General features: G+C 38.8%; 1 protein-coding gene across 3 annotated transcripts; it reads left to right on the top strand.

Annotated features, from left to right (window-relative positions):
• Positions 1-2,345: 2,345 nt before the first annotated feature.
• LOC108900506 (sodium-coupled neutral amino acid transporter 3) lies at positions 2,346-18,314 on the top strand. 3 transcript variants are annotated; one of them, XM_018701594.2, is made up of 17 exons: positions 2,346-2,741; positions 6,374-6,458; positions 7,427-7,576; positions 7,680-7,746; positions 8,215-8,330; positions 9,860-9,933; positions 10,125-10,217; positions 10,404-10,485; positions 11,291-11,373; positions 11,512-11,570; positions 13,222-13,338; positions 13,732-13,811; positions 14,760-14,860; positions 14,965-15,089; positions 15,394-15,538; positions 17,375-17,478; positions 17,576-18,314. In XM_018701594.2, exons 3-17 carry the CDS (start codon positions 7,512-7,514, stop codon positions 17,678-17,680), a joined length of 1,416 nt encoding a protein of 471 aa, XP_018557110.1. In that variant the 5' UTR covers positions 2,346-2,741; positions 6,374-6,458; positions 7,427-7,511; the 3' UTR covers positions 17,681-18,314. The 3 variants fall into 3 exon arrangements, with proteins under 3 accessions (XP_018557110.1, XP_018557109.1, XP_050926960.1); XM_018701593.2 differs by lacking the exon at positions 6,374-6,458; XM_051071003.1 differs by lacking the exon at positions 2,346-2,741 and having other exon boundaries at positions 6,247-6,458.
• Positions 18,315-20,079: the final 1,765 nt, after the last annotated feature.

Raw genomic sequence — 20,079 nt, 5'->3', positions numbered from 1 at the left:
ATAGTTGTTAATTTCATTGTTGTTCATTAGCTGATATTAGGGCAGCTGTGGCTGTGTCGAGTGGGTCACCCAGTAAGGGCAGTGGTTCGATCCCCACTTCCTTCAGTCCACATGCCAAAGTGGGCAAGATACTGAACCCCACATTGCCCCCAGTGTGTCGTCAGTGTGTCAATCTGTGTGTTAGAGTGCTTTATGGAAGAACAAGTAATGTATGAATGTGTGTGAATGGGTGACTGCAAAAGTGGTGAAAAGTGTTTTCAGCGGTTGTTATGACCAGAAAAGTGCTATATGAGCGCACCATTACCATTGTTTAAAGTTGTGGCTTGAGTAGGAATTCCAAATTGAGTCTGTCATAGATTTTTGGTTTGTATGATTTTAAAGAACCGACATATTGGGATCACACCAGAGACCACGATAACATTCCTCGGTAATTTCACAGTTTGGTATTAACTATTCACTGCAGTGTTATATTTACACATAGCTGTGACCAGAGACAACTGGATGAAATTCAGCATCACTACACAAACTTTCTACAACAGTGTGTGTGTGTTTGGCTATATTTTACTAAATTTGCGAGTTCTGAAAACTGGGAGCCCTCTATACCTGTGGGACCCAGCAGCTTCATGGGGACCAAAATGCTGACCTTACAAGTCATAAAAAAAATTTAAGATTAAGATTTGGTGTTTGAGAAAGGGTTAGGGTTAGGCATTCAGCTGTGATGGTTGTGAGAGAAGGGGCAATGGAATGCATTATATCCCCATAAAAACAGGTGTACAAGGTTTATTGTGTGTGTGTGTGTGTGTGTGTGTGTGTAGGACTCCCTCGTGTTGGTCCAGGTGAGAGGCTCTTGCTCTCTCACTAATCCTCTGAGCACACTAACTATTTATACATCCACTCATCAGAGTCAGTGGAGACTGTCTCACTGATGCCAACACACTTGACATGTGACCTGATTGATGTTGTGGCTGCTTGTCAACACAGTTATACAAGCATGGTGACGTTTTCCTAAATATGCTAGACATTTATCAGACTGAAAATTTCAGTGAACTTTCAACATCTACCCAAGAGTTTCAATACAATCAAACTGTGTGTATACTTTTGCATGTGCGACTGCATATGAGAAGGAAGGGGTGCAGGGTGTGGTGGGGGGGTTAAACAAGACAAAGGCTAGGATTATGCTAAAAAAAAAAAAAGACGTACAACTGGTCATCCTATCACATGAAAAGTAAAATAAATTTTCTTTTTCAATAAATTTGCTTCTGCTTTGTTATTATGAATATTTTCTGAATGCTTGTGTAGTAATATGTTTAGCATTGTACACAAGAATGGGTAAGGTAGTGGTCAGGGGCCCCATAATCTGATGTGGTATGGGAATATGTAAAATATGTATTTATTTTTATTTTTGGAGACATTGAGACAGGGGAATAGGTTTCAACAAGACAGATAATGTCTTGTACAGGAGAAGATGGATTATGTTGTTGAACAGTGATGTAAAAGGAGTTTTATTACCTGCTCAGGAGATTTAATGTTATAATAATCGGTGGAAGGCTCAGCTCCTCAGAGTGCAAAAGGGAAGTCCAGTCATTTAGATTTCAATATTTCTTTTGTACAAGTTGAAATGGTCTGATGGTGGTGCTAGAAGAACAGTAAGAGGTTCACCACAGGATTCATCTCTGAGTAGAATGTAATTCAAATTTCAACACAATCTGGACAGTCAGTGCTGAGATGTCAGTTGGACCAGGTGACACTGCCAACCTTGGGCCACTATGGGCTGTGACTCAAAAAGCTGGCCACTGTAGCAGCACTCAACACAGAATAATACAGTATAAATCATGTGCAAAAGGGCCATTGCAGAGCAAAGGGTTAAAAAGGGTTTTTGTGTACTATCCATGCTGCTAAATGCATTAGACAAAATTGATAATTAATAAGCATTTCAAAAGTTTAGAACACCATAAATCATATAATAATGGTTTAAATATCTTGAGGAACATTGTTAGAGCAGTCAAACCTCCACACAGTCACTTACTGGATTGAATCAGCACACACACTAAGCTGAAACAGTGTTCCTGTGTGGAAACAATACACCAAAATAACCATGGGAATGTGTGTATGATGGACCATCTGTTGTTTTAAACAGCTCTGTTCAGCTGCAGGACTCTGCTCACCTTGGGGGATCCTGGGGAACTGTGGTTTATATATTTACCATTCTGTGGAACTTTTCCACATTGATCTAACAGAGCTAGCTTTTTCCAGTTTGCTTGTGATGCAGTGCTGCCCAGAAGCAGCCAGTTTCTTATGCAACCTTGTGCTGAACACCTCACCATATTTCCACTATTACCACAAATCACAGGTAGGGAGTGGGAAAAGAGCTAAAACATGGAAACAATTCAATAGGCCCTGTGTGTATGAGCAGGCCATAGAAGCCCAGTGAACTCACCACATAACAATCCATCACCAGAGCCTGTTTTTTCTCTTTTTGGAAGGAAGAGGAGTGCCTCTACATGTGACATCACAAGAAACTTGAAACCCTGATTTTCAGCAGCCCTTCCTCCTCACTGCCTGCTCCCACATTTACTCCCCTCTCCCCAACCTCTTACTGGGACAGTCTGTGCTTCTCTGCTGAGTTCCAAAAACTGTCCAGTGTTACCATCTTCCCAGCCCAAACTGCACCTCTGATCCCAGGACTTCACCGTGAAGGTTTTCCCTCTGCTTCAGAGAATCAGCTGGGTCAGTTTCTGGAGGTAAGTCACTCCATTATCCTGGATGAGTTGGAGCAACTGTGCTGCCACGTGGTTTGACCACTCAAAACGTCTGCTTAGGAAGAGTGAAAGACCATGGGAGCAGAGCTTTGTTATGGACACCAACCAGTGCTCAGAGGCTTTGATTTTGAAAGGCTCATTAGACTCATTAAACTAGTTCTAGTACACAGGTTATGCAGCTGTGCTCCAGATGTAATCAGTTCCTGGCAACCAGGTCTTGGCAGTCCTTTTATTAGATTATTTTCTCATTTTGATTTTATTTATTTATTAAGGTTTTTGCTATAAATTTACATTAAGTAACTTAGTATAAATGAGTGTGAACACTGAGTATGACTGATATCATTTCAAGGGATTTTCATGTCTAATAACTGTATATGTTTTATTACTAATTATTTTCTTTTTAAAGGCTATTTATTTTAATGTCAGTTTGACTTTGTTAACAAAGTCAGAAGCCAGTATTAAGAGTTTTTGTGTGGCAGTGATATTTTATATCCCTAAGTCTTGATGTAGACATATTTTTCTGATGTTTGTGGGGGAAGAAATAAGTGAAAACGCTTACCAAAATAACAACAACAAAACAAAGGTAAATATGAAGCTCAGCTGATGTTTGTCATACTGTGGGCCTCAGACAGAGGCTGATGTGCTGCTCATTTTACATAAAATGTAAATCTATACATTCCTACCTTGGAAAGTAGGGCAGGGCCTCAATCAAGCACATATTGTACACTATACTATATGCTTCCTCTAACCTCACCGTGTAGCAGACTCTTTATATTGTTCCATTCAAGTGAAAACAGAATCTGTGTCTGTATTTTCTGTGTAGTAAAATTTAGTGAAAGAGTCACAGCTCTTTCTGTAGGATTATGAAGACGACCATAGGGAATCATAAACTTGAGGGAATTTCCAGAAGGAAATAGTTCATTATTTGAGAAAATACAAATATTCACTTTGTCTTTCAGAATGTGATATTCACATGAATACAAATCTATTGTCTGTATATGGAGCCAGAGTCATTATATTGTTGGTCTAGTTTGCATAAAGACTGACAAACAGATATGTAAAAAATACAGCATGTTAATTAGTGAGCTTTAGGGTTGTTGGTAGGTGTATTGTTGAACTGTGGACAGGACCACACTTCTTAGCTAGGCTAACCTTGTCCTGACTCAAGCTCTGTGCTTGTCAACTGTTGGAAAGAAAGTAAAGGTGTTCCCCTAAATATTAAACTATAACTTTAACTTTGTTTTGAATGTTTTATACCAGCTGGCCAGATTGGGTTAAACCCACATGGACATTTAAGTTCTATACTGTGTATTATAAAGTTAAGGCCTGGTTGTTCTTGCATTAATAATGCTTGAACATTTAATTCTTTGCTACAGAACACACACGTTACAGCAGCACAGACGCAGAGGTTTCTGTTTACAGATGTAAATGAAACTCTCGAGCCTGATTGGTGCACAGGATGGGTGGGTATACCTGCATCACAACAAGTCAGACAGTGCCAGCGAGCAGGTAGTCACAGGGAATTGTTTGACTTTGACTTTAATATACTCTACCCTCACAGAATATTTTCTCTAATTTTAATAATTGCCATTTAAAATTGTATATTGTCTTAAATGGTCTAATGTGTTCACCTAATTTAAAAACCAGGTTCACAGAACTATTTGATCAGGTGTGATAATCATGTGTGATATCTGCTAAACATTAGAAAAGCATCAAATGCAATCAAAAATTGAATCCAATCAGTTATGATGGGAGTTAGGGATTTTATTGCCCCAGTCAGGCTAAATAGTGTCATTCTAACATGCTGAATCAGCATCATACTTTTAAGTAGTAATAGCAGTATCATTAGACCTCTGCTTTGTGACAAATAACCTTTGAATTAACAAACAGAACTTGACCCTGATCTGAAAAACCCAGACCCCAGTATTGGTGGATGGTGTCCAGTTTATATGGCTAACTTACAATTCCACTCTTCAAGTTACATTCTTATAAATGGTGCTTTTCAATACACAAAACCTCAGTTAACCTATTCCAGTGTAAAGTCTAGTATGTAAGGGTTTAAATGTTCATGTTGCTCTGCCACCACCTGAACTGCATGACAACATCATAATAAATGTTTTCATTGAAATCTAACTTAGTTTGAGTTCTCTCTGCGAAACATGAATATATTTAGTAATGCCAATAAAATGCATGAGACCATGAAAATGTAAACTGTGTGTCATGTGATATCGTGGGATATAAATAGCTCGTCACCCTCAAGGCCATTTCTTGTGGCATGGCTATTTTAAGCTTTTTGCGTGTCATTTAACTCAGTATATAAAGCGAATAGTTTAGATCCTTGATTATGACTGGTTCAGCCTCATTCAAAGCTGTGGTAAAGTACACACCTGTCCCATCAGAGATGAGTGCTAGCATAGGAGTGCTTGCATAACAAAACACTACTTCAGTATTTGCACTATTATTAATAATCAAACCAATCTCTCCACTGCATCTGTCTGTTGCTTGGCAACCATTCTGCTTAATTTCACTATAAACTACATTGTTTGGTGGGGGAATGATTGTCATCAATAAATTATTGCATTTTTTGTTGCTGTGTGCTTATGTTGTGAAACTGTGGCCAGGTATATGTAAGTGTTTAATAAATGATGTGGCATGAAATGACATATGAAAACCAAAAGAGGTGTAGCTACAGATATATAACAGATGAAATAACTTAAAGAAATTGTTTTGTTATTCCTACACCATTTGGTGAAACCAGGCTGCCTGATGCATGGGGACAGTATTTACAAATAGAGTCCATGTGACAACTACTGTACACATATCAAAGTCTGAGGATCCAGCTCAGTCATGTTTGAGCAGGGAGGTCATTCTCAGCTGTTATCACTCTGTCTGTCATTTCTAAGGCCTACAGGGAAAAGATGTCCACAACTGGAACTGTCCAGACTTGGCGTAACTTCAACTGTGTTGTTCTTTAGTGGGGTTTGGTCCATTAATACAAAATTAAACTTTGATATATTACAGGTCAAGCCCATTACATAACTATTCAACTGCTCATTTAGCTGAATAGGAAATCTATCTGGCAAAGTTTCTATTTGTCATTTTTATAACTTTTGCAAAAATGCTGAAAAGTACAGCTGAATAGATACCAAATTCAAAAGTTGCTTTCTCCATAAGCTGATTCCATACTACGTTACATAACTGACTAATTGTTTGCCATGAAATGTTTGGGCCAATTTTTAATAGAACAAACATTACAAGGTGATACCAAGTGTAATCAAATCTTAACGGAATGTGTCATAGTGTTTGACCTGAAGTGTCAGTGGATCAATACTGCAGTGCTTGTTGTCTGACTCTTTCACTGGTACATTTAAACCAAACACAGACACGTGTAGAGGGGTGTGTTTGTAGCTCAGTGGGCTCACATGTGTACTTTGATACTGATGACATGGGCATGAGTGTACCATCTGAACTGCTTGTGTAATTCACTTTCTCTCTCCTTCTTTCACTGAATGCTGTGTAATAAATCAGAAATACGGGGGTAAGACATGGAGAGTATAGACAGTGAAGTATTAGGAAATTCATTACAGTTACAGTGTGCCTCTGCTTGTTTATAGATCAGAGTTTTACATCATTGAGCATAGCTTTGGTATTTTCTCTTAACCAGAAGCACCATCAATACAACTATCAGACACCTTCAAGGTAAGAGAGATAGAAAACTGTATCTCACTCACTCCAAACAGTTTTGCACTCCTTAACTTAAATTCCTTAAAGGAGCTATTTGTAAGTTGTGTAAAGGAAATGTTGTGAGTTCAGCATCAAACTTTATTCCTTTACTCACCCATCAGTAGAAAACAACTGTAATGTTTTGCTTCTAGTTTTATCACTTCTTACCTTACTGAAGTTGAAGCATGTTAACCAGCTAACTCCAGCCGAGCTGGCCCATCTCATCACTTTTCCAATGGATGCTCACTGTAGCTTAACTTACAGGTAGCAGCTTTAAAGCTGCAGCAACTGATTTATTTTTTTAAACCCAACACTCACTTGGGTTGACAGTGACATGACAAAAACATTATTAACAAACGTGATCTATTTACACATACAGGAGAAACAGACCAATGTTAGCATTAGCATTTTTAAAATTTGTTTGTGTGAAACAAATGACAACAAGTCCCCCAACCTGAATGACTATATGGATGGTTTGTCTCTACCCTCTGAGAGGAGCCATAGGAGCAGTGCTCCAAAATGGGGATTGTACCATATAAGAGGCTAAAAATCATTGTATATTACTCAGTCATAAGTCATAACCAAGAGAACAAATAGGTGTAAATGTGTCATTTTAGAAAACACATATTTATTGAGACAAACAAGTTTTTGACTACATATCTAGCCACATTGAATTTTTTTTTTTTTTTTTTTTTTTTTTTTTTTTTTTTTTTTTTTTTTTTTTAATGCTCATGTAGTACGTACGTGTATGTACTCTGTATAGTGTTAGTATAGTGTTATCATCTGGGAGTGTCTCCTAAAATAGTGCCACAACATTAAAACCACTGGCTAGTTTACATTTTGATGGTGTCACTGTCCTACAGTCAGTATAAAATGATTAAATATGCAGACTTTTTCCATGAGATGGTTTTCAGGTGTTTGTGTTTTGTTTTTTCTTCTTTCAGATTTCACCTTTCAATACCTTTTCATTCTTTTGAAAAATTCCATCTATCTGAAGAAATACCTCAGCCTACTGAACCAGTTATAAGTATGGAACTGCAGAAGCTATCAAATGGTAATCACCACCATGACGCTGCTGTGTCTGTGGAGGGAGGGTATGTTTCCTCTTTTTGACTACTATATTGACTTGCTATGAATTCATAGTAAATCAAGCAAGTTGAGTAAGTGTTTCTTTTTTATTTGTGATGGATTTTGCAGAGTCCCACCAGAGAAAGAAAAATTCCAGCAGAACAGTGATGGATCAAAGAGACCTCAGTTCACAGATGTGAGTGTGGGAGGGGCAGAGGCCATGCAGCCTGCTGCTGCTCCATATGTCCATGTCATGCCAATACACCTGGCCACCAGGTGACAGTCAGGCCTCTTTATTTTATCATCATATTTATCATTATCGCAGTCTTTACCCCACATAAACCAAGTGTTTTGTTTTGCTTTCTAATATTAATTATGTATACCTAACACATACATGTATTGCAGGGGTAAATTTTTGATCATGAAGATAATGAATGAACATAATTGAGGCAGGATTGTTTACCATCAAAAAACAGAAATATTCATATAAAATAGTTGCACATCAAAGTATGTTGAAGGGATGTGGACATGTATGTATGATTTGTGAGATGCTGAAAGCTATAACATTATCTTGAAAACTAAAGTTATGTGAACTGTGATTAAATGTCACAATATGCAGCCTAACATGAGATAAGTTAATATCATAGTCTTATATCTTTTTCAGTTTGAGGGTAAAACCTCCTTTGGGATGTCTGTCTTCAATCTAAGCAACGCCATCATGGGCAGTGGCATTCTGGGTCTGTCATATGCCATGTCCAACACCGGCATCATCCTTTTCCTGTGAGTGCCAGAGATGTACAAAGTGTGTTGCAGAGAGTACAGCTGGTTGTGGTACACACGTCTCCACACACATGTCCACACACACATGTTCTGTACCTCAGTGGTTCCCTGAAAACGACAGACAGTAGACAAACAGACACAGGAAGAGGAGACAGGGTAAATATTACACAACACTTACTGCTTACACCACATGTGCTTATGACATATGATAAGTCATAGAAATGGAGAAAGAAAATGTTACCAAATGTTAAAGGATAGTATCAGTGAAGTAGTGAAACCAAGCTCTTGCTTCAAATTTGCCCACTAGTCATGTCAACATGTTTATACTGTGATTTTGACTCAACAAAAACTGTGATGTGCAATTGAATCATCATGTCATGTAAGAATCGACTGAACTCTCCATTAAAGGGCTAACTGATGTACAATAGTTTATAGTGGGCAGTGCAGCTCAGTAGTGGCTTGACAAGCCCTCAGCTCTCATTCACTTCCCCTCAGTATAATCTCTGACTTCTGTGAGACTGAACCTCATTAAAGCCATGCATAACACCCAAAGTTGATTGTGTGTTTGAGAGAGTCAGCATCTGTTGATATTCACAAACATTTAGTTTCTGTTGTGTTCCAAACTATTTCTAAACCAGACAAGAGCAATGTAGGTAGTTTGTGTGTAGTGTGACTGAAGGCAGTAATGAACTCACCTGATGATCACATATTGCAGTAATTCAGTGAAAACACTGACATTAACTGTTGAAACAAAGTAACTACAATTCTTGGACAGTTAGACAAACTGCTCTGTCACCATGTATCATTGTATAGTATTTGTGTTAACAGGTGAGGACAAGCATGTTCAGTTTAAATCTTCTACTGCCCTCAGACCCTGCACCTTCACTCTTTAGAGGATAGGTTTGCATTTTTTCAAGTCTTAATGACGTTAAACAATATTCAGGTGCCCACATGAACATTAAACAGGTTGTGCTTGCAGTTACCATTCCTCTTGCTCCCAGTGGCCATTAAGAGATCATTTCTTACTGTACTTTCAGTGTAAGTGATGGAGGACAAAAGAAACACATTCCACAGTTTAGATGAAGCTAATATGAAATGTTTGTCACCTCTCTTTGTGTTCACCTCAGCAGTCTTTACTTGCTGAACTACAGAAATGAAAAGGAGGAATGATTACAATAGAAAAACCTGTTGCAGTCTTTTCATGGGCTCCTGAGTGTTGCTTTAAGACAGACTTGAGAAAGTGGGACCCCTTTCAGGTGATGTATGGTGTACTGAGGGGAAGTGAAGGAGGGCTTTACAGACTCTTCAGTCAAATAAAATAAAAAATAAAAAGTGCAACGCTTGTGTCACGTTGGCTGGACCACTGAAACGCCTCTTTTACCTGGCATCCTAAAACCCACATCTCTCCAGTGATAATCACAATTCAAAGCTTTAAAGTTGTGTAGTACAGTACTGAAACTAATCTACATATAAGAAGTGACAGTAATAACATACCATACAATACCTACCATACGTGTTGTATTTTACAGGATCTTGTTGACATGCATCGCTTGTCTGTCCTGTTATTCCATCCATCTGCTGCTACGCAGTGCTGGAGTTGTGGGTAAGGCTTCATTACGTTTAGAAAATATTGTTAGAAAACACTGATCAGCCCCAGTGCTCGCATATCACAATATAAAATTCTATAATACAAAATATCACCCCCCCCCCCACATCCGCTCTAGGTAAGGCCAGTTAAGCTACTAAACATGTTTGCTAAGATGGTTGTTTTCTCTTTGCTCTTGGTCTCTTCAGGTATTCGTGCCTATGAGCAGTTGGGGCTCAGAGCTTTTGGTCACCCAGGGAAAATTCTAGCAGCTGTCATAATAACATTACATAACATTGGAGGTAAGACACTAGCAAATAGGTGTTATATTTCAAACATTTATGTCATATAAGTGGAGTTGGTGGTGATACATTTTGCCACAGGAACCAAATGTGCTAGAACATCAGTGTTTTGAGGGAAAATGTAAACACATGTGGCTTATGTATTTTATTCAACAGTTTGTCTGTCTATATTTTTCTCTCCTGCAGCCATGTCCAGCTACCTGTTCATTGTGAAATATGAGTTACCACTGGTCATCCAAGCCTTTCTTGGCCAGACATCTAGCTCTGAGTGAGTACTGCGGACAACTTTGAAATCAAGAAAATGTATAGAATTTGATATCAGTATCATTACGGAGATTCAGAGGTCCAAGCTAGAGGCCAGTTGTTAGTCTGTCCCTCAACATTTTCTGACTTCTCTATTCTGTCTGTAGCTCTCAGCTCCAAGCCCATTGGTTCTTGCTGAAGACACAAATAATAAAAAAAACACCTCACAAATGCATAGTTTCATTTCTTTTTAAAGGCTACTAAGCTGAGGAAGTAGTGCATTCATTTGGGACTATTTCCATCTATCCATTATCTATACCACCTATCCTTTGTGGGGGCTGGAGCTTACACTGGGCAACAGAACATTTTACCAGTCTATTGCAGGGCTGACACATGAAGAGAAACAACCAGAGTTAGAGTTACCAATAAACCTAAGCTGCATGTGTTTGAACTGTGGGAGGAAGCTGGAGTACCTGGAGAGAACCCACACAGGCACAGAGAGAACATGCAAACTCAGTCAGTCAAAATAAACTACAGTGGACTGAGGGAACATGTCATCCAACAGTGTGGCTCACTGATGTAATCTTGTAGTTTTTTCTAAGCAACTACAGTAGACACAGGCAAGTAGCAGCTCTTGTCTGTGTGTATGGGCTGGACAAAAGCAAATATATCACAAGCATACACTTGACTTCCTGTCCCTGGAATGAACTGAAAACAAACTTTTGTACTTTGGACCTATCTTTTGTTCTAAATTATAATTTGGAAAAACAGTTCTATACTTTTTCTGAGAACGCTTTACCTGTGGGTGATGCCTTGTGATCTGCATCTAGCAACTGGTTCATGAATGGAAATTACCTCATCATTATCGTCACTGTCTGCATCATCCTCCCGCTGGCCATGATGAAACACCTGGGTATGTCACTTCCACTCAACAACTTCTCAGAGTTACACTTTTCATGGTTTGTGTGCAAAAAGGCCACTGCAGTAATAGTGCATTTATGGAGTTTTTATTCTGATGTGTGTCTAAGGGTCGTTTTCTTCTACTCTGCAGGGTATCTTGGTTACACCAGTGGATTCTCTCTCTCCTGCATGGTCTTCTTCCTGTCTGCGGTGAGTCTGTGGCTTGTCACACATAACTGCTGTTGTCATGGCACAGGTGGTGCTGGAGAAATGTTTTTTTGTTATTTCTAACTTACTGTGACTGTGACAGTATTCAACTCTCTCTCATAGGAAGTACATTATGATGCTACTAAACAGTTTTTTCCATTATGTTGTGGTGGCAACACCATGGCTGCCTGGATTACATTCAGAGGCAAAGGCTGTTTGAATGAATGAGGTGCTACATTTATGAATGACAGCGTTGTTGCTGGGTGATATTGGGTTGTGGATGGTGTGACTGTCACACCAGAGCCTGCTTCTAGAGTCCTATAAAACTAGGATCCCCTCTGACCCTAACAAGTGCTGTAAAGTTTAATAATGTCTGTAGTCACAATGTGTGGATATGTCTGTGAACATTTTATTGATAACGTTCAGTATCAGTATTCAGTAAAAGCCAGGTGAGCTTTTACAGACAGACAGGCATTTGTCTGGCCTAGTGACAGACTACCTATTCCAGCAGTCTTTAGTTTTTTACAATAACTAGGACACTTCTTATTCACTTGATCACAACTAAACACCTGTGTAAACCCAGAGATGGTTATTAAGAGCAAAGGGAAAGAAATAACATGCTTCTTGTCATTGCTGACCATGTACTTTTTATGGTTCAATTGCATTAAAGTATCCAGTGGTTATGACACTTAAATGAAATTGTAAAGTTTCCATTCACGAAAAGTAAAAAATCAAAATAATAATTTGTCCTCACGACACAACACAAAAACAACATTTGGAATTAGCTGTAAAAATTCATATTTACATCCACATATGAACAATATCAATGTTTTATATAAACAAATGATTAAATAACTGTATGTAATGTCAAAGGCAGAATTATCAACAACTCTGCAGTTCCCTTCAGTTCCACTGAAATGACAGCACCTTTCAGCAACTCTCTTATCAGCCACTGTTTTCAGAGAAAAGCCTTTGACAAACCACTGCCCACTACCTGCTCAAGACACACTTAGTGACCAGCTGGTGAACATAGTGGAGCATTTAGCAGCTAAAGAAACATACATTTTTCTCAGGGGTTGGTAGAGACCAGTAACAGAGCTAAAAGAGAGGGATTACTGTAAATTCATCAGGTGGACAAAAACATGCTTCCCAATGAATGCTTATGTTGCTCTTTGCGTGTTGGATGTCTAGAAAGGAAACTGGTAGTGAACACATCCACCAACACTATGTCTTAAAGGAAACTGTGTCTGTGTAATCTTCAAAATTAAATTCTGATGGAGTACATTTATGTTTGTAGAAAAATTGCGCAGTTCCGATGAAAACTAGAACAGTCTCTTTGTCGCTTTCACCTTATTCTTCTTAATATCTCCAGGTTGAATCCCTCTGGCTTTAGCCAATTTGACAGGGATGAGTTACCCTCACAGGTGGATGCATTGAGCTGTTTGACTCTTTTGGGGAGGTATGCAGTAGTTGCTAGGTGCTCAATATATCAGTTACCTAGATATAGAGACAACGTAGAGAAGAGTTAAGATACCAACAAAACAACATATGTTTTGGGAAAACTCCCAGAAACACCAAAAGATATGTTGTTCTGTTACTACAAGGCAGCAGCATTTGTTGTACTTCCTCAAACTCTTTTTCTCTGTCACATCAGGTCATCTACAAAAGATTTAACATCGCTTGCCCGCTGGAAGTGTTTGGTAACTACTCTGTGAGCACAGCTGTCCCAGAGGACACATGCACCGCCAAACTCTTCACCATCAATCAAGAGGTCAGAGATGAACTCCTTGAATTTCAAGCAGAAAAATTACAAGTTGCATTTGAACTGTTCATTTATGATGAGATCCGAGGACTGCAGTGTGCTCTGAACACCTGTATGGTCAGACACTATTTGTTGGTGCATCATATTACACAGGACATACATTTTTTTTTCACACCAGGTGGGCAATGACCCACCCTACCATGCCTCTGATTGGCTTGGTTGGTTAGGTTTAGATATGAGAAGTTGTGAGATGGTTAGGGTCAGAAGAAAATTTCAGGTTCAGAGCCAATCAGAGACAGGGTAGGGGTGGGTCTTCATCCAACTTGGGTGGGGAAGAAATAACACAGGGCACATGGCTTCTTCCTGGAAAACAACCAAGCTCCTCTGTCACTTGATTTGCAGACGGCATATACCATCCCCATCCTGGCATTTGCTTTTGTATGTCACCCTGAAGTGCTTCCCATCTACACTGAACTGAGCAAGTAAGATGCCTGTATTATTAGATTCTTACATACAGTACACATCATTCATTTCCACAGCATATATCCAAGAGGTGAAAACAAATTCTTGACTATGACATACTCTTTGGCACATACCCTTTCTTGCAGTTTATAGGCGGAACTTTGCGATGGCAAATGAAACCTAAAAATGTCATGACAGTGGCAAGGAAAAACCTCTTTTTAAGAGGCAGTAACCTTGAGCAGACTCAGGGTGGGTGGCCATCTGCCTCGACCGGTTCGTTTGAGAAAGAACATAGCATAACATGGGTTCCATGTAAAAAATTTAAGGTGATACCAGTAATACAGCAGTAGTAATGATAGTAGTGATAATTAAAGTATTAACTGCTAACACAGCAATACAACTAATAACAGTACAAGTAATTTCTAATTCTAGCAGCAGGTGTTGAGTGGAGTTGTAGGAGCAGCAGGAGACTTGTCATCACAGATCAGACTCTACAGCTCCAGAGGCAGAAATACCTGCAGAAAGAGACAGAAGAGGAGAGAGAGACGGAAGATCACAGTACTACAGGAAAGAGGAAGATACTGAGTTAGTAACATGTAATATGGGATATGAATCCATACTGATGGAGAGAGAGATAAGAGAAGCTCATTGTGTCATGGGAGATCTCCCAACAGTCTAGGTCTATAGCAGCATAACTAAGGGATGGTTCAAGCCTGAGCCAACCCTAACTATAAGCTATAAATGGCAACGTTGCTAAAAAGCAATCAGATCAGGCAAGTTGGAAACAGAACAACAGTTTACCAGATTTTCTAAGCAACTTTATTGTTTGCAATGGATGCACATTTTCACATTTTGGCACTATGATGATATAAGGGGGTGTGAAAGTAAAGTATAACAATATCCATGCTTCTCTCTCTTCACCTCATGTACTATATTGCTAAAACATCTGCCATCTTGTTTCCCTAAAGCCCAACCAAGAGAAGAATGCAGAATATTGGCAATGTTTCTATCCTGGGCATGTTTCTCATGTACTTCTTCACTGCCATATTTGGCTATCTGACCTTCTACGGTGAGAGCAACATCTCTTTAAGTCATCTACAAAAAACATTGCTCAGTTTAATGACACAGATGTCACAGATTCTATATTATATTTGTGTATGTATGTGTGTGCAGAGAACACTGAAGCAGAGCTTCTCCATACCTACAGCAAGGTGGACCTCCTGGATACTCTGATCCTGTGTGTTCGGCTGGCTGTCCTGGTGGCTGTCACTCTGACTGTACCTGTGGTCTTGTTTCCTGTAAGAACATGTCATACACATGTCCCTCTGATGCCACTAAATGAAATACAGAAGTAAAGTTTTATTAAGAAAAAAAAAAACATCTACTTACTGTAGATGTAGGTGTATATGATGGCTTTTAATATGAAAGCAGTAACGTTTAACAAATACTGCTCTCATCTGGTGATTTTCAATGGAAACACATTGCCCCCCCATTTGTTGCTCAGCTGCCTCTGACTTAGTTCAAATGTATTACAGTGGTGTTTTATACACTGGTCTGACACCTGAGCTGCATCACGTGCCCTTTTGCTTGTGTTTGTGTCAGATCCGTCGTGCCCTCCTGCAGCTGCTGTTTCCAGGGAAGCCCTTCCACTGGATCCGTCATATTGCCATCGCTGTGTGTCTGCTGTTTGCTGTCAACCTGTTGGTCATCTTTGTTCCCAACATTCGAGACATCTTCGGCATCACTGGTGGGATATTTACAAGCAAAGCCTGAGCAAAAAGGGGTATTTGTAAAAAAAAAAAAAAAAACATACAGTAGCTCTATAATGAACTCTAATAAAACCCTGTAAGGATGAAAAGAACAATTACATCACATTTTAAACTGATGAGTTGACATTTTAAGTTATTGGAATGATTTATCTATTGGTTAATTATGTGTAATGTTTTTTTTCAAACAATATTTTGATTATTTAATATTAACCATTTTTCATATCAAATGAGAACAACTGTATCAGCATTATGTGCAGTGCAGAGTGTTGGAGCAGAACTCAAGTTTAGTGGAAAGTTTTTCCAAAATTCAGTCTTTGTATCATTAGTTCTTAGTGCAGCATTCAGCATGGTTAATCACAACACATTACTGCACAGGTAGAAAAAACTCTAGTTCTAAAACTGGCTGAATCAACTTTTTTTATGTTGGGTTAGGGTTAGGGTTGTACTGATTAGTATAAAAATAACAAAAAAAATAAAAATGATGTGGAGTTCCCCAAGGCTCCATTCTCAAGCCACTTCTTTTTAACATCTACATGTCCCCACTAACTCTTGTTGTACAAGACAATTAATATTTTAAATTTTCATTTACTCATTTAGCAGACACCTTTATCCAAAGTGACTTACAAGTGAGGGACATTACTAAAGTTATGTGCAGCAGGGGGGTGAGATGCTGTTTGTTCTTGCCATGACATATTGATGGAGACAGGATTCAAACTAAGAAAGCACTTTGCCTGAGATTCCCATATCGGACAGCGAGATTCTGTGGTTCACTGTGTCAAAGGCTGCTAATAGGTCCCAAGGACTGAGCTGCAGCTCTAACTGCCTTTAGGGTGTCTGTCACCAACAACAGAGTTATTTTAGCAGGATGGACGCTTTTAAAGTCAGACTGGTTTGGAAACTGGCCTTTCAATAACCCTAGATAAGAATGGAAGTAATGAACAACAACAGTTCTCATCTTGAGCAGGGTCAAGTAAAGGCTTTTTGAGCAGAGGTGTTACCTGAGACTATTTCAGTGTGGTTGGAAATGTTCCCAAAGCTGGTTAAGTATTTATCACATGTGTGATATGTGTGATATGGCTTGGAGGAGGTTGGTGGAATAGGGTCCAGTGCGTGTGTTTGGACAGCCAGGAGTTTAACCAGAGCTAAAACTGAAAAAAATGTTTGATGTACGTCTGGACTTAGTTTGAATACTCACATTCAGATAAATACTGTCAACTGTCAACTATCATCTGAGGAATTAAAGGATTTAGCTTTAGCTCTGAGGTCTAACTTCATGTGTGAAAAAAGGATTTATTTCAAAATCCTATTGTTGGTTTATAACACTGAAATATTCTCTGATCTGCTGCCACGTTCGTAATTGTTCAGATCTGGTCTGGGTCCTTTCAGGTGGTCAGGGATAGGTCTGCTTTCTGTTGGCACTAAAGCAGGAGAAGCATGTAGTTTCTCAGCACCACACATGCAGAACAAACTCCCAGTAAAGTTGAGTTCTGCCCCAACTTAGTACTTTATTTCTATATATATGTGTGTATATATATATAGTCATAAAGTCAGCACTCAGTAATGTCAGTTACACAGCAACACCTATTAAAAGTTTGTTAACATTTATTTTGAGTAATGGTGTATTGCTGAAGAGTTTAGCTCTTCACTTGTTAAGCTGAAACAGTATTGTCAAAACACAGTAAACAGAGCACTGGAGTTTCAACAAAGAGCAGACTGTTCATTTTATAGTTTTATTCAGTGCAGCCAACAGCTTTCTGTCAGGTAAACTGTGTTTAACAGTGCAATGATTTATTGTGTGTCCTCTTTGTGTCCAGGGGCAACTACTGCTCCCAGTCTGATCTTCATCCTTCCTGGACTGTTCTACATCCGCATTATCCCCACTGACCAGGAGCCCATGACCTCCAGACCAAAGATTCAGGTGGGTTAGAGAACTCCTTTGTCAATGGAAGTATCTATAAGAAAGTGAACATAACAGCCAGAGATTCTGTACTGACATATCTTCTTTGGGTTTTCAGGCTGCGTGTTTCACAGCCCTGGGTTTCATATTCATGACCATGAGCCTGACATTCATTGGACTCGACTGGATGAGTGGAGAGGAGCGAAGACTCGGCGGCCATTAAGGTGCACCCCCAAGCCCTACAGCAACAGCAGCCCATCGCTGCATCCTTCCTCTGGTCCTCTGGAAAGGAAGCAAGATTCAACCTACTGCTGGAAGGCTCAGGGCTTTTGTATGACTGTTTTCATTAATCATATGGACAGTCCATTCCTCCAGAGTGTTGAGAGGAGCCCAGTTTTGTCCTGTCACCCACCCAGGTTGATATATATACCACCAGGATCCATCACAGATGGCGTTCCTCTGTTCTACATGAAGAGCTGATGAACATGTTGACCATGGAAGTCCCTAAACCAGTTAAAGCTATTTTCGTTAGCAGGAGCCAAATGTGATGTATAGAAACTGCATTATTACAAGCAAATTGGGCAAAATGTCTAAATTCAAAAAACATCTACTTAATTATCAGCTAAGTTTGATGGAGAAAAAATATTTGGTGCTGCTGGTGGTGCTTGATAAAAATGCTATTCAAAAATAGATACCATTAAGGTGTTTAAAATTATAGTAAAAACTAAATCTGGCTTCAATCAGCCAAAGTCTGACATTACATTTATACAACTGTAATTAATTTTGTATAATTCATTTGTGAATGAATTTATTCTGGACAGTAGATGTGGATATAGTTTAATAAAGATTCACAAACACCTGTTTCTTTCTTTCTTTTTTTTTCCAGTAATGTTGTGGGTTTTAAATATGCACTAAGAAGACACTGTGTTTTACCTGAATAAAACAACAGTTTCAGTTAGCAGGAAACATGACTCATTGTCAGGGCCAAGTGTTTGCTACTGTTTGACATAATGAACTGATAAGCCACTTGTACAATGGAACTGTGATTAAGGCAGTTTGTTTTGGAGTCTCTCTGCTCCCTAGTTCACAATTCACATTGTAGCATAAACAGCAATTTTTCATGTCATCTACCAGTGAAAAGTTGCACCTGTCAGTGGTGATTATCCAGATATCAAAATTACTCTGGTGAATATTTTGACCACATACTTGTATTTACTCTGACTCACTACATGCCAGCTTACATACAGCATGACTGTCAGATATCAGAATTTAATTTTGCCATTAGCAATAACATCTTCCTGTTACACTGATAAGAAGTGATATCTGTCAGTTCAACACTGACATGTCTTTTCTAAGTGGCATATGCCAGTGAAACAGCAGAGGTATACTTGTAAAAATAGATGTATGACACAATTTCGAGGCATCCACATGGTATATCAATGGAACATGACTGTAAGTGGTAGCCACAGAACTGCTGCATACTGTCCACATCAAAATCATTGTCTTTGAGCAAGACATTGTTCCAGGATGTTTTAGGGCCCTCTCCATGGAGAGTCTTGGAAACTTAGTTCCATTGTTTCCTTACTATGATGCGTCTGGCATCATGGTCACTCTGTTCTAACTTGAGTTTTCAGATGTCAGCAGTTGGGCAGTATTGGGTACAACAAAATCAGACTGTGCAGTGTGTAAAATAACAAAAGATATCAGCCATTAATCAAATAATTAATTTAGTGTAATTTGTCTCCTCACAGTCAGTAATTAATAAACACATTCCAGAATCCTGTAACAAAAAGATTAAGTGAAATTTCAGATGTTCTACAAAACAATGGATTGGAGTGTTGGATGATCATCATGGGACTACATTCAAAAGCCATTCACACAACGTATTCAGTTCAAATATAATCATTACAACAAAGGAACTGCCAATGTCTGTCTAATGTAACAGTTCCTGTCTTAAAAAAGTAAAAGGTTGATTTTAATCAACACGTATTAAGAAAACATTTCATACAGCAATATATATGATGACTATACATTTCCACAGGAGAGGTCTGACAACTTTTGTTTTTCTTCTCCATCCATTAGTAAAGGCTGAATATCAAAATGCCAGATTAGTCCCCAGGTTAGCACAGTTTTGTTACAGTCGGTCTAAATCTGTGGACAATTTAATATACCAATGAAAAATGTAGAAAATGTAGTAAAATTGACCTGAAAATCTCTCAAGGACAGTCTCTGAAACCTGTCACACTTAAACACATAAAGCAATGCTGTTGACAGTTATATTGCTGTGTGTTCAATAAAGGATGCTGCAGGTCCAAGACATGTTTGGTCTAGCTTAGCTCAAACACAGGGGGGCAGAGGGAAATTGCTAATCTCTTTCATAAGTTAAAAAATAAAATACATACAATAGGAGATCTGTTGTTAATCAAGAAATAGTCCAGACCAAAATTTGTCAAATAACAAAACAACATACAAACATTTACAATTATTTACAATGAACAAGAAAGGTCAATCATCTAAACCATGGAAAACCTATGACAAACAGGTGCTCTGTGACAGATGTGCTGCTCAGCAGCAAGGAGCTTAATGCTGCCACCAGGAGGCATACTACAGTAATACTACTGA

This window comes from Lates calcarifer, linkage group LG6 (genome assembly GCF_001640805.2).
Source record: "Lates calcarifer isolate ASB-BC8 linkage group LG6, TLL_Latcal_v3, whole genome shotgun sequence".
In the NCBI taxonomy this organism is placed as follows: domain Eukaryota; kingdom Metazoa; phylum Chordata; class Actinopteri; family Centropomidae; genus Lates; species Lates calcarifer.
This window is presented reverse-complemented; position numbering and strand designations above follow the sequence as displayed.